Source organism: Sphaerodactylus townsendi, linkage group LG10 (genome assembly GCF_021028975.2).
Source record: "Sphaerodactylus townsendi isolate TG3544 linkage group LG10, MPM_Stown_v2.3, whole genome shotgun sequence".
NCBI classification, from domain to species: Eukaryota; Metazoa; Chordata; class Lepidosauria; order Squamata; family Sphaerodactylidae; genus Sphaerodactylus; species Sphaerodactylus townsendi.
This window is the reverse complement of record NC_059434.1, coordinates 24,278,474-24,293,658: the sequence shown is the minus strand read 5'-3', so window position 1 is coordinate 24,293,658 and position 15,185 is coordinate 24,278,474. Positions and strand designations below refer to the sequence as shown.

Below are 15,185 nucleotides of genomic sequence, written 5' to 3'. Positions count from 1 at the left end.
TTTGGATTTACACACTGCCTTTCTCTCCTGTAAGGAGACACAAGGCAGCTTACAAACTCCTTTCTCTCCCTCTTTTCCCACAACAGACACTTTGTAAGGCAGATGGGGTAGAGAGAGTTTTGAGAGAGAACTGTGACTAGCCCAAGGTCACTCAGCAGGCTTCATGTGTAGGATTGGGAAAACAAATCCAATTCAGCAGATAAGAGCCCACCGCTCATGAGGAGGATAGGGGAATAAAACCCGGCTCTCCAGATCAGAATCCACCATTCTAAACCACTATACCACGCTGTACAGCAAGCAAAGGGGTTGCTTGAAAATGGTGCAACTTTCAACCAAACTTTCACTGATCCAGAGCAATTGCTCATGGAAGAAGAGTTTGGATTTATACCCCCACCTTTCTTTCCTGTAAGGAGACTTAAGGGAGCTTACAAGCTCCTTTCCCTTCCTCTCCCCACAACAGACACCTTGTGAGGTAGGTGGGACTCAGAGAGTTCCAAGAGAACTGTGATTAGTCCAAGGTCATTCAGCAGGAAGGTAGGAGTGCGGAAACACATCTGGTTCACCAGGTAAGCCTCCGATACTAAAGTGGAGGAGTGGGAAATCAAACCCAGTTCTCCAGAATAGAATCCACCTGCTCGCAACCATTACACCACACAGTACATCACCCCCTTTGGACATAGGTACACTCCACCACACCGCTATTGACATTAATGTGTTGTCCATCACCGTTATGGGCTCGAGCTGACATCTGAAGAGACTATGCTGACATATGTTGCTTAATAAGTCAAGTTGCTTAATAAGTACATAACTAGAAAGTAACCAAACCCTCAAGCCACACTATATGTTAGAAAATGTCCTCTCAGAGCAAGAAGGGGAGAAAACAAAAGTTTACCTTTAACAAAAACATAAACGGAGCTGTTCAAGCCCTCCCTGTTTTTGCATATATATGTTCCTGTGTCTCTGGCTCTTGCCTTAGGTATGTATAGCTCTTTCTTTTCTGAACTCTTTGGCATTCCTGATGGGTCCGTATTCTGAAAATCCCAGGTCACCGGGCCATCATCATTACACAACAACTTTAATTCTTTCCCACTGTTCACAACCAAAGTTGATACTGCAGGGATAATAGAAGGTTTTGTGCCACCTGCCAAAAATAAAATTTGTTGGTTAGTGTGAGTTCATCACCTTTGTTTTTTTTAAAAAATTATACTATATATTAGGTTTTTAAAATGTACTTATTTTCAATATTGATGCACCCACCCTTCTTACAAGCACCTACAGACTAAAGTGGGTCCTTCTACTACTTTCCAAATTCCCTGGCGGCTAACTAAATTTTCTTGGCCAGTATGTTGCTTGAATTTATTATTTATTTACAAAATGTTTACCCTGCCTTTCTGCTCTGACACATAATAAAAACACATCTGAAAAATCAGTTAAAATAAACAAAAGTACATCTTTAAAAATATTAAAACCATAGTTAAAGTGTGAACACCCCCCCCCCATAAAAGCAAGCATTTTGTGTGAAAAAAACAGGGCAAAGAGGAGGGATCACTGAGCAAATTCCAGACAAAAACAAAACAAATCTTTACTCTGTGGTTGAAGATGGCAATAGAAGGGGATGGAAGAGTCTCCGAGAGGAGAAAGTTCCAGAGTTTTGATACTATGACCAAGAAGGTCCTTTCTTGGGTTGTCACTTGCCTTCTTATCTCAGAAGGCAGAAGCATGCAGAGCAGGATTTTGGAAGATGATCTCAGTGGTCAAGTAGGTTTATTCAGACAAGCTGGCCCCAAGTCATATATGTCTTTAAAGGTCAACAGTAGCACTTTAAATTGTGTTTATTGCAACAGAGTAAACGAACAGATACATTCCAGCGATTTTGCTGGACCTTACATTCCCACACTAAGCAGCAGCTTATATCCCCTGTTGTACACCCCCTCCTCCTAACAGTTTTCCCAAAAGCGAAAGTGTTCACAGGCCATCGGAACCCTGAAAAGGGCCAGGTGCTGTCTGATTAGGGAGGAAAAACCATTACTACAAGTCTTTAAAAAGCCAAGCTCCATCACAAGGAGGGATCATTTGGGGCCACTGTCTCCTGGACTCCACTGGGTGAGCATGGCAAGACCCTAGGGCTAGGGCCCTGAGAGCCTAGACCTCAGTGATATGGCCCACTAGTCAACATGATTGTTGCAGATGTAACCAGGGAATGCAGCAAAGGGCTAAGCAGCAGTCCTCCAGAACCATCTTCTAAATCCACCCTCTTGGTTGGACCAGAACCACTGCAAAATGGTGCCTCAAAGTCCTAGCCTGCAATGACAGTCCATAGGGACACCACAATCAGTGGTATCAAAAGTTGCTCAGAGGTCCAGGAAAATCAACAAAGTCACATGCTCTCTGTACACCTCCCAGCACAGGTCATCTAGGTTGACCATGGCTATTTCAGTCCCATACCCAAGCCTACATTCACACTGGAAAGTAAAGAATTCAGTTCACCTCTCTTTTTGGGCCAAGTGGGTAGAAATAGTCAGAGAGTGGAGGCATGCATGAAAAGGTTTTAGCTTAGAACAGAGAGGCACGTATCTCTGCACTGTAGTTCCTCATCTTTCAATTACTATAGACTGTCTCACCAAAAGATGGCAGTAAATTTATACATCAATCCACCATTTCCTGGACCCTCTTTGTAGTAGAATGCTCCACAGGGGTGTTAGTGCCTACCTAGTTCTTACAAAACCACACTAGCAATAAAAGCCATTGTGTGAAAAAAAAATACCACACACTCTAAATAACTAATCCTTCATAGGAACTGCCCACAATTTGGACGAGTGTGAATGTGAAGGAGTGTGAATGTGAAGGAGTCACTCCTCCCATATAATCCACAGGGCTAGTCCCACCAATCATTAAACAACAAAGGATGGAGAAATCCAGTTTTCCAAGATGATCTTCTAACATCTGGTTAGGAAGAGAAAATACCCAGTATGTACTCTGTCACAGTCTCTCTGAGCATTGCGTACTCATTGCATGCTCTGAGCATTGCGTGCATAGAATTACACACGCATGCACGCTCACACAGTCCTACTATGGAACCATTTGAGGGCTGCCAACATTCTGGAAAAACATGACCTACCCTTTTAATGGGACATCATTTTCCAGGTGATGTTATTTACTTCCATAATATGAAAAGCTTCACCTGCCCACTTCCACACATTACACTTCTGCTGAAGGGACACTGCTTTTTTCTTCACCAAGCTGTTGGCAACCCTAGCCCATTAGTACTGACTAATTCTACATACTTCTGTTATTAAGTCCTGCATGGTGGCCTCAATCCAAAGAAAGTCAGTCATGTCCAAGTCTCACAGAAATCATAATTAGCTGTCTTATCCTTAGGTTTTAAGCACTTATTAGGTCTAAGTCACACAAACAGAATGCTGAACGCAAGTCTCTGGAAACTAATTTTAGCCATGCTGGTTTAAATATTATGGTTTGCTTTGCATATATAGTCTGACAGTAAGGTCTCACAAGCCAAGTCCATTTACTGTCCACGCTTCAGTAGCATGAATCACAATCTCATTATCTCACACTGCGTTTATACCAATTACCACTCTGACAGAAATGAAAAATTATACAAGTGCAACTAGACTTGGTTTAAAATGCGCTAATCTGATGAAGATGGTAATAGTATGTCAATTAATTATTTCTTTTTTAAAAAATTGCTGTTTCTCTCGCTATTAGAGACAATCTCACCAGCTCGGTCTTCAAATGAGGTTTGCATAGATTATTACGCGGTCTCAAATTCAGTTATCTCCCCACCTCAGTGGCTCTTGGAAACACAAAACTGTATTAAGATTATGTTCGGTAAACATTCCAGTTACTGACAAATCAAAAGTGAAACAGGATGAGGCAAAAGAAGGACGTTTCTCCAGAGAGACAAATCAAACGAAACCATAGAGAGCCAGGCAAATCAATAAGCAGCAAGTGGGCTAGGCTTGTACACAAAGACCTAGATTCAAATCCCTGCTCCTCGCAGAACCACACATTCGCAGCATTTCTATGCCTGCTTCCCAGCCATATCTTCTCAACTGCAGGGAAGTAGTAATACCAGATAGCAGACCGGGTCTGGCCAGAGTGAGTTGGATACAACCAACTTTTCTGCTGTTGAAAAGGGGAGCCCAAAAGGGATGTCCAAGAAGCCTATGTTGTGGACAGTGCTAACTGCGATGAGGGCAGTAGTAAGGAGGAGAATTAGATGAAACTGACGAAAATAGCTGGCTGGATCCCACCCATAATTATCCCCTTTAAAGATACCCAGCTTATATGCTACTTCCCTACGCAATTTCAGCAGGGTATGAAGCCTGCTAACCTTAGGCCTGTTCTCAGCCCAAACCACCTGACAGAGTCATCATAACTCATTAAAAAACAACAACACCTCAAGCTCATGAACAGCCTGAACTCCTTGGAGAATTCAAGTGCGATTACTTATACATTACTTATAGCTCATGTCTATTCACAAGACTGGTCCAACTAGCTCAATAGAGCCTACTCTTGCTGATAATGGCCCTCTAAGCCAAGCACCCAACGTAGCAAGCACTGGATCTGCCAGCCTCCTTTCTGGTACCCACCAAGTGTTTTTAGAAAATGGGTGAGGCAAATTGGGGGTTTTGTCCTGCAGGACTTCTGACTGGTTGTGCAGATTGAAAAGTATCCTATTAAACAGAGCTTCAGCCTGAAATCAACCATTGGTAATACCCATGAAGGGTCCTTCTCCTTTGAGCAGAAGGAGGACATCTTGTGGGTGTTTCACACCAACCAATCAGGGAAGCAGGAAATTATTTCTTTTTTCTTTTCTTCCTCTTCCTGATGGAGTGGGAATGGTGAGTATCCAAAGTTCCATTCTTGTTCTGAGGAGGATAGCATCTTGAAACTGGGGTTTCCAATAGCAGTGTCTGTCAGCTTGGGTGGGCATTATTCATCATCCACCAACTATTGTAGCACCCTGCACCTGAAGGCAGCATCAGCCAAGGAGAAGGAGTTAGGCTAATAGTGCCTCACAAGAGTCAATATGGAGGCCCATGTGGCCACCTTACATATTTCTTCGAAGGTTTGATGGTCAAATGCTGCAATGGTAGCTGCCCTTCAAACTGAGTGTGCTGTGATGCCTGACAGAGTCAGAATGTTGCTGACCTTGTAGGCCTGACAAATACACTGTCTGATGTTGTAGCTGACGGCTGACCTGTACATTTTCCATCCCTTATTTGGTGTAATTAAGGAAATGAATAAAAAGTCTTGTCAAAGGCTTTCACAGCCGGATTCAACTGGTTGTGGTGGGTTTTCCAGGCTGTGTGGCCGTGGTCTGGTAGATCCAGTTCCTAATGTTTCACCTGCATCTGTGGCTGGCATCTTCAGAGGTGTATCACACAGAGAAGTCTGTTATACACTGTGTCCAGTGAGAAGGGGAATGTTTTAGTGGGGTATAAAATTATCATGTCCCTGGGTGAAGAACCAATCGGTAACACTTACTGATTGGTTCCCCACCCGGGAACATGACAATTTTATACCCCACAGATGCAGGTGAAACGTTAGGAACAAGATCCACCAGATCACGGCCACACATCCCGGAAAACCCACCACAACCAATAAAAAGTCTGTTCTCCTAACAGACTTTGTGAGATAAATGTATAAGGTCCTCCACAAGTCCAACGTGTGGCTAGCCTTTTATTTGGCAAGCTTGGGCCATGTCATTAACCAAGACAAAACATACTACAGTACCAACGCTACTGGCAGAAATGAAGTCAAAGTGCTAGTTTTAATAAAAAGCTGAGAAAATTATATAAATAAAATGAAGCTGTGTATAAATACAAACAAATACCAAACCACATTTAACAAGATCAATAATCACACATAAACAGCAAAGTACATAAGGACAAACAGCAAACAAGTGTCAATACAATAGACATATAACACAGGACGTAAGTCCTGAAATACTGTCTAATATGGTCCAAAAGTCTTGAACAATTAATGTCCTGTTAGTGCATCATATAGCAAGATGAGAATTCTTCCAAAAAGCTGAACACAACACTGAAAAGCTGAAGACAGGGTTCCCGGGTGATCAATTATTTTGCAAAAGCTTGATCATAGTGACACATTAATGTATCCAAACTGAGCATTTTACATTATGGAACTATGTTGTTTAGCCCTATAACAGAACAGGAATACATAAAAGCTTCTAAAAAAGTATGCTCAGCTTGGTTATTTATTCCTTTTGAGTTCGTGTAAGTGTGGGAGCTAAAGAATATGATCAGTGTGGCTGTAAAGCTCTAGTTCAATTGCTGTTGCAGCCTGAACAAACAGGGTGGCCTGAAATGGGTCACCATCACTCAACCTCCCCTCTGCAGTACAGGGACAATGTTAATTCTAATCTACCCTACCACCTTTAAAAGTGGGTTAAATGGACTCATCGAAGATAACAGCCCAATCCAAAGGGAGGGAGTAGAGCAACTTTTTGTGTGATTGTTAATCTCACTGAATGTGGTTTGGTATTTGTTTTTATTTATTCACAGCTTCACTTTATTAATACAATTTTCTCAGCACTTTATTAACTAGCACTTTAACTTCATTTCTGCCAGTAGAATTGGCATAGTAGGTTTTGTCTTGGTTAATTATTTGGTTCCACTACACCTTTTTTTTAACATAAAGGCTGGGTTGTGGACAGAATGATGGCAAGTGAATCTCTCAATTTCTGAGAAAGAAGGAATTAACTTTTGAAATGAAGGTTGGATCCAGATGGAACATGACCTTGTCCTTGTGAAAAAGGTTGGACTCTTTCCTGGCTGATAAGACTCCTATTTCTGAAGCCAGAAGTCACTGCAGTTAAGAACAAGGTCTTCATGCATACCCATTTCAGAGGCACTTCCTTCAAAGGCTCAAACACTGCTTGTGGTGATAGCTAATAGCACTACATATAATCTCCATGAAGGAAATATGTGAATCCCTTTGAGGAATTAAACGACATGGAGGGACCTTGTTAGGGACAACCCCAGCTGTTCAGGGAATTATTATTGCAATGGCAGCAACCTGGCAACACAGAATAGAAGCCTTTAATTGTTGATAGAAACCATCGTGTAAGAAAAACAGTAACTGTTCCAATTCCGGGATTGTTCCAATTCCAACATGCTTATGTTGTCATGATCTTGCAAAGGCTTCCCAGGTGGAACTATGTATTAGTGTGGTGGACATTTTCCTAGAAGCCATAGTGGTTTCTGTTATCTCTGATGAGAAACCCTTGCCTTTCAAGAGCCACTCAGCCAGATGCAACTTGATCTGGATGTCATGCCGGGCCCCATTGGAACATATACTGACTCACCAGAATACACTATGGCGCTTGTATGAAATTGGAACCATGGTCTATGGGGCTATTATGAAGAAATTAAGATCACATTTGCTTCTGATCTTTTGCACTTTTTGATCTTTTGCACTTTTGATGTCTTCTGATGTACCTTTCTTAAGGCTTTTGGAGTCACCAGTAGTAGAGGAAAGACATACAGAAGACCCTTTGGCCAATGAGATGTGAGAATTCATTTGCTGCAAATGAGTGTAGCGGTACCTGGAGAAGAATTGTGATACTTGATGACTGGATACAGAGGCAAAAGAATCCACTCTCAGTAGTCCAAACTTGACCACAATTGATATGCTCTGCAATTGGAGATGCTCTGCAGTGATTGATAGTAGATGAATCTCTGCCTATGAAAGAATAGCCTGTTTCTCAATGCAGCGTAGCAGATTTTGAGCCCCGTTGTTTATTAATATGGATCTTGATAGTGACATTGTCAGTCCTGATGAGGACATGTTAGAAGAGCTTTCTTGATGGTCCTGAGTTCCAGGGTGTTGCTGCTCATTCACAACTTACTCAAGGCCTCAAGGCAGGGGTTTTAGCTGTATATTACCCCTCTTTTGCCAGTACTGGGGTCAAAGGGGAGTCTGCTGGAGGAGCGGGACCACAGTTGTAGCCATGGAGGACAAAGTGGTGGCTGTTGGGGCTGATGATCCCATTTTGGGGGCTGCATGGTTTGGTGCTTTTGTTTTAACACTGCTGCTTTTTCCTCCAGCTCTGTCTCCTTTCTGCACAGTCCCCTCTAACCACAGGCAGCACCATCAGGTCTGTGACCTTTTCAAAGAGGAATCGATCTCTGCTGAGTTAGAAGTAACATTTTTAATAGTTGGTGAAGAACAGAGTATAATTGCTGAGGAGAAGCTCTTTCTCCGTGTGCTCACTATCTAGGCAGCAAACAAACAGAGCTCTGGGGTTTCCAACATGGGAGACAGAAAATTGGTCAGTCTTGGCTCCTCAAGAAGCTGGTGGAAATAACCCAGATTCGAGATGTTGTCCTCCTCAAAGCAAGAAAGGTCAAGGACCCTTACTCCAGGTTCTCAAGCAGAGAAAAGACTTCCCCAATATCCATTACCTGAGATCCTTTAACTAGAGATTCCAATGATGGAACTTGGTACCTACTGCAGACAAACCAAGTCCTTTCATACAAAGACATAGGACCTTCAAAACTGTTTTTAAAATTCTTCCATTCTTTAGCAGTAGCACAATATTCTTTGTCTGCAGAGATTCTAGGCCACTTTCCAGCAAGCATGCATGAAATTAAAAAAAACCATTATAAGTCTACTTATGGTTCAACACATACATATCTTGAATTTGCAGCTTTGACAACCACAGGGAACAATAGCTTTCTTTGTTTTGCATACCCATGGAATTGCTAACTCATTCAAAGGTTACTATTCCACTTACACTGGACCTTCTTGTCTTACTATGCAACACTACCAGGGTACTCAGCCTACAGGCATGTCCCCTAATTATTATAAATGATGAGTCACAAAGTGTTTGCAACTAAACATGTGCCCATTTATACTCGCCAAGGGAAAACTAACAAAGAACACTGAAGAATTACAAAGCAACCAGCTGAATTACTTGTTAATGCAGTGAAAGTCATGAAGTCTGAAAGGCAGAAACATGTCAGAAAGCCATCCAAGAACTTAGCCAATCATGTCAATCACTTGGGCTAATTCCTGTGTTACAAAGTCCTCATATCCCTCATGTGTCCATCTCAGCTTCTCATAATCAGACATACTCTAGGAACTGCTATTTGGAAAAACTTACACGCTACTCATCAGTTTCCCCAACAGAGAAACAGCAACTCCACAGGAGGAAACCATAAACCCTCCTCACTCCAATCTGTAGCCCTGATGCAAATTAGGCCCACATGTGCCTTGGCTATCAGGAGTTTGGACTTACACACTGCCTATCTCTCCTGTAAGGAGACTCAAAGGGGCTTACAAACTCCTTTCTCTTCCTCTCCCCACAACAGACACCTTGTCAGGTAGGTGGGGCTGAGAGAATTCTGAATGAACTGTGACTAGCCCAAGGTTACCCAGCAGGAATGTAGGAGAGGGAAAACAAATCCGGTTCAACAGAGAAGAGTCCGGCGCTCATGTGGAGCAATGGGGAATCAAACCCTGTTCTCCAGATTAGAGTTCACCTACTCTTAACCACTATGCTGGTCCTGTATCTCATTATATGTGAATCTTTCTATAACTGTACTCACTGAAGGTGTGGACAAATTATTGTCCCACCAAACTCAGACATCGGTAGCCTGGTTGAAGAGTTATAGCGAACTCATGTGCAATTCATGCACAGAGTACCCTTGATATTTCTTTCAAGTGTGTGGAGTAATTTTCATGTTGCATTCCATGCATGTACAGCTGAACATGTTTCTGAAACCCCACATTCAACAAGGTACTAGCCCCCCCCCCCCCGTAAAGTGATGGCACATTGGCTCTTTCTTACAAGCAGATGTTCACATGTACATGCCGCCCCTTTGTATGTTGCCTTCTTGGATCTCAAAAGGGCATTCGATTCAGTGAATAGAGAACTCTTATGGGAAAAACTTACGGTAATGGGTATCGATGGTAGGCTGCTTGCTCTTATCAAGGCTTTATATACAAATACCACCCTTCAAGTGAGATGTGACCCATCGGGAAAATTAACGCCAAAAAAATTCGTACCAATCAACTTTTAAAGGTGTTAAACAAGCTGCTGCATTTTGGCCCCTTTGTTATCTCGCTAATCTGTTCATTAAATTTCGATCTGTCCCCTGATCTAAAAAATCGGTCAACTCCACCTTGCCCCAGCTTTGGTAATGTGACTCTACCCACTACTTCTATTTGCAGATGATGCGTTATTACTCTCTAGAACGGAAGAGGGGATTTCAGAATTCTTTTGTTATCCAAATGCAGTGATTATTGTACATCGGAATTCTTTTATCCCATCAACCCTAAGCTAAATCTAAGGTGTTAGTTTGTATTTGCATTAACATTTATAAACCCAGTTAGATGGATGTTAGATGGTGCATTGGTTGAACAAGTCAAGTTCTGCAGAGAAATATTTAGGAATCGCTTTTTTCCATCATAAAGCCTGTTCTGGTATAAAACACAGCAGACCTAGCCATGACAGCTTGTAGGGCTACTGTGGTGGGTGTGGGAGAACTTTTTCTTGTACGAAAGGCAATAGGGTTTATCCCCTGCCACAGTTAGAGTCTTTAACATGAAAGTGATTCCTCCAATTGCTCTATGGAATCCCCCCTGTGGATTAAATGCTTGGAGCCACAAAAGTTTAGAAAGGGATCCAGTCAGCCTTCTTATACAAAATATCTCGGAGTGCCACATTGGCATTCCTCTATGCTGCAACTCTGTTTGGAAGCGGGACAGCATATGCTGGTTACAAAAGCTTGGCTGGCCACCCTTAAGTCTCCTGGGTCCGGCCTTGTGCTTTAATTCCGGACACTGGTAGCCTTATCAATCATATCCTCCCCCAGCTCCATGGATCTAAGTGGTGGGCGTGGCAGTTGAAATTAAAATACTTTTTCTCCTGGGGATTCTCCTCCTGGGAGTCTTTGCAAATGTCTACCTCCCCTTCCGAACTCTTTAGCTTTCAACTAAAAGGCGACTCCTTGGACCAGGAGCTACAAGTCTCCTACAAGACCAAGCCAAGTAACTGTTCCCCCTTCTTTTTTCAACATCAAATTCAAAACCAATGTGATGGCAGAACTATCTGAGTATACCCAAGAGCCCAAGCTGTGAGATGGATATATACACAAGGGGCTCACGTTGCTTAATTCCTTCCCTTTGTTCTATACTCCAAAGGGAGGTTTCTTAAAATTGATGACTTTCATAAAGAGGCGGAAATGCCCCCCACTGTACTATATAGTGGTGCAATCCATGGAACATATAATGCTCAACTGCCCCAAATACGAGGAAGCTAGGACCAGGCTTTTGACCTTCCTTCCTGCTAAGTTTAAGGAATACTCTGTTGCTGGGAAGGTGGCATTCCTACTAAACAACTCTTCTTCTGTGATTTTAAATTCTGTAGCTAGGTTCCTTTTAGGAACCTTGGAATAATACCTGTGGTGGTTTTATATATGGAACATCTGTCTGGATAATGCTGGTTGTTATATTCGTTTTATGCCTAATAAAGGTTTTATGTATGTATGTATGTACATGCCGGATGCACTTGTGTTCCTTGTGACATGTGCAGTGCAATGAGGGCTACAATGGTGCAGTACAATGAGCAGAGTGTAAAGAGAACCTAAGATACAAATCCCCACCCATCTAATAAGCTTGAGCCAATCACATTCTCCCAAAACAGCCTACTAGAAAGGGCAGCTGTAAGGATAAAAATTGGGAAAGTCTCATGTTATATCCAGAGATAAAACAGAAAGATTTCTTGGAAGGTGTGTGCCCCCATACATCTCTGCCTGAAAACATGAATGGATGGATGGATGGATGGATGGATGGATGGATGGATGGATGGATGGATGGATGGATGGATGGATGGATGGATGGATGGATGGATGGATGGATGGATGGATGAAGGAAGGAAGGAAGGAAGGAAGGAAGGAAGGAGGAAGGAAGGAAGGAAGGAAGGAAGGAAGGAAGGAAGGAAGGAAGGAAGGAAGGAAGGAAGGAAGGAAGGAAGGAAGGAAGGAAGGAAGGAAGGAAGGAAGGAAGGAAGGAAGGAAGGAAGGAAGGAAGGAAGGAAGGAAGGAAGGAAGGAAGGAAGGAAGGATCACAGTAGGTACCACCTGCTTCTTGTCTGCCCTCAATGACCTACTGGGATTCTGGTGGCAGTGAAGAAGAAGGACGGAGTAGGTTTTAGGTTATGATCTAAAAAAAATTATCCTATCAGGAAACTTCTCAGGGCACCTATGGAAGTTTCTGCTTAGAAGAAACTTCTTGAAAATAGTTTGGAGAAGTACATTGTCAAGACTTTCACGGGCGGAATCACTGGGAAGCTGTGTGGTTTCCGGGCTGTATGGCCGTGTTCTAGCAGCATTCTCTCCTGACGTTTCGCCTGCATCTGTGGCTGGCATCTTCAGAGGATCAGATCCTCTGAAGATGCCAGCTACAGACGCAGGCGAAACGTCACGAGAGAATGCTGCTAGAACACGGCCATACAGCCCGGAAACCACACAGCACCCAAGTTTGGAGAAGCACTGTCAAAGGCTTTTCACAGCCAGAATCATCTACCTGTTGTGGGTTTTCCAGGCTGTGTGGCCATGGTCTGGTAGTTTTCACTCCTAATGTTTCACCCGCATCTATGGCTGGAGGTGGGAAACATCAGGAGCAAAAACTACCAGACCAAAGGCACGCAATCCAGAAAACCCACAACAGGCAGTTTGGAGAATATTTCTCAGGGATACTAATTAAAACGATATGATAAGAGTAAATGATGGTACTGCAATCCGGCATGCAGCTTAAATTGTACTAAAGTCAATGAAGCTAGAAAGCATATAAATGAATGCAGCTCTGCAGCCCTAAGGACTAATTGAAGCACATTTACTTGTCTTAACTCTTATGAAACACACATTTTAACAGGAAAGAAAACATTATGTGATTAAGACCACTGCTACACACACACACACACACACACACACACACACACACACACACACACAAATCTGGTGAGGGCTCTTTCCCATAATTCCTTGACCTTGGATGCTCTTTACATATAAACAATTGCATTAGCTTCTTTACTCCTCTGCATGTACATCTGTAGTCAACAAGAAGTTTAATCCACATCCACCATCTCCCTTGAGACAGAGACATAGAGCTCAATGTCATTGGCATATTGGTGACAATACCCTCCCAATCCTTGGACAATGTCTCTCAGCTGTTTTATGTGCATGATGCACATGGGGGACAACCTTGCAGAACCCAACCGGGTAATGGCCAAGGGCAAAACAGAACTCTCCCAGCATCACCTTAAGGATCCCAGCCTCCAAGGTAGACAGAAATCACTGATTTCTACTGTCTGGCTGTAGTTATTATCACCGATGTGCTAATAAGGTTGTTACACGATTGAACAGAAGAAGTGGCATTCAATTGCACTGGTGTCATTCAACAGTATTTATGAGTCCTGCAACTTAATACTGGTACCTTTGCTTTTTGTTAGAAAGCCACCTGTGCTACATTTTGTGGTGTCTTTACACCTGATTAGCCAAGGACAATGGTATCAGAGGTAGTTATCACCTGCATTTCTCTTTAAGCCCAAGAAGGACCTTTTGAAACATCAGGTACCTGGTGTTCCCTTTTACACTCACAGCACAGTTCTCGGTATCAGAGGACCAGGGAAAGGACGACCACAATATCAATCCACTGTTTACTGTGGCATGTACCTGGAAAGGCTTTCAAAAAGAAGCTTCCTTTCTTCCCTGCAAACAAAGCACTTTGTTGCCACAATAAAACACAACTGATATCACAGGGCCAGCGAGGCTGATTAAAACAGGTCAATTATCCTTCCCCATTGTGGTTCCTGAGCAAACCATCCTAATACTTGCAGATCAATAACAGTTCCTTGGAAGCTCTAAAGCAGGAGGAAGATAAAGGGACAAGATTAACAAAGGCTCTGCTGTTTACCAAACGGGACATTCACACCATCTGTGAAGTTAATGTGATAATGATAATCTCTCTCTCTCTCTCTTAACATTAATCTCTTTATCTTCAAAACTCTGAAAAGCAACAAGCCAACATGCAAACGAAAAAAAAGCCGAGGTTCGTTCTTGAGGGCTCGCATTTGGAAAAATAAACAAAAGTATTAATAAAACATTAACCTAGGGTTTATCAGGGAGGCCAATTGGGGGGGGGGGCTTCACGGAGCCATGAGGCACAGTGGTGGAACAGGCAGAAAAGGGGGCCTTGAGCACTGAGATATGGGCAAGTAACAGAAATGACACCAGGGCTGCTTTCAGACAACACGGGCAGCGCAGTCCACCAGGGGAGGGAGTTTCGTAACAGAAGGGAAAAGCGCAATAGCAACGCAACCACACTGCCTCCAAAGGGGTTTCAGGTGGTGCAGGGAGCAAGATAGCAGAAGAAATCTTTGGCCGCCCTGCAAATCCCCCTATGCACGCTTTTTAGCCGGCATAAGTCTACACCAGCCAAAGGGGGCATTCCCTGGTCAAAAAGACAACAGGAAGCCTACTAAAGTTGGCTCCACCCCCAGGAATGCCCCTGGAACACCTTCACCAGTGCCGGCACAGTCTCCTGAGATGGAGGAGTGCCAGAACACCAGCAGCTTCTGCATTCAGACACCATGGCTGCTTGGGGCTGTCAGGAATAGGGTGTACATCTGTAACCACCTGAACAGGATGGATTGCAAAAAATCCTCCCTTTGTCCAGCACTTCTTCTCATATCCAACTCAGACCCCATCATAGTTGCCTTTAAAGACTGGGAGACTGACAGTGATCCCTAACCCCTAACTAGTACTCTGACCTTTAGGAGCACCTAACTTTGGGTAGACTGCACCTTTCCCATTTTGCTTAAGTAAATACTGCTTACTGAAAATGCCTGTTAAGTAGAGTTTGTATAAATGTACTAACCTAATGCTACTTTCTAGGATGTACACATTCTCCTTCTGCTTTAACAAGCTGTTAATCAACTAATTTCTCCCCATAGTTGATTTTTTTGTAGACATGGTACATTTAAATATGCTAGGTATTAAATAATTACATCAGAACTGAAAAGGATCAAAACACACACTAATGGAAAAAATGAAATTATTAAATCAGAACAATTAAAAAGGATCAAAACACACACTAATGAAAAATTCATTATTCTAACAGGCCGGGGATTTTAT

General features: G+C 42.8%; 1 protein-coding gene across 2 annotated transcripts in view; it reads right to left on the bottom strand.

The window, feature by feature from the left end:
- Positions 1–15,185, bottom strand: part of KIT (KIT proto-oncogene, receptor tyrosine kinase) — a 92,728-nt gene that overhangs the window by 55,281 nt on the left and 22,262 nt on the right. The window contains exon 2 of one of the 2 annotated variants that reach the window (XM_048509940.1): positions 893–1,141. The exons of the other annotated variant lie outside the window; for it this stretch is intronic. Within the exon in view, the coding sequence (XP_048365897.1) occupies positions 893–1,141 (249 nt within the window). The remainder of the gene's footprint in view (positions 1–892; positions 1,142–15,185) is intronic. 2 annotated transcript variants of the gene reach the window in all.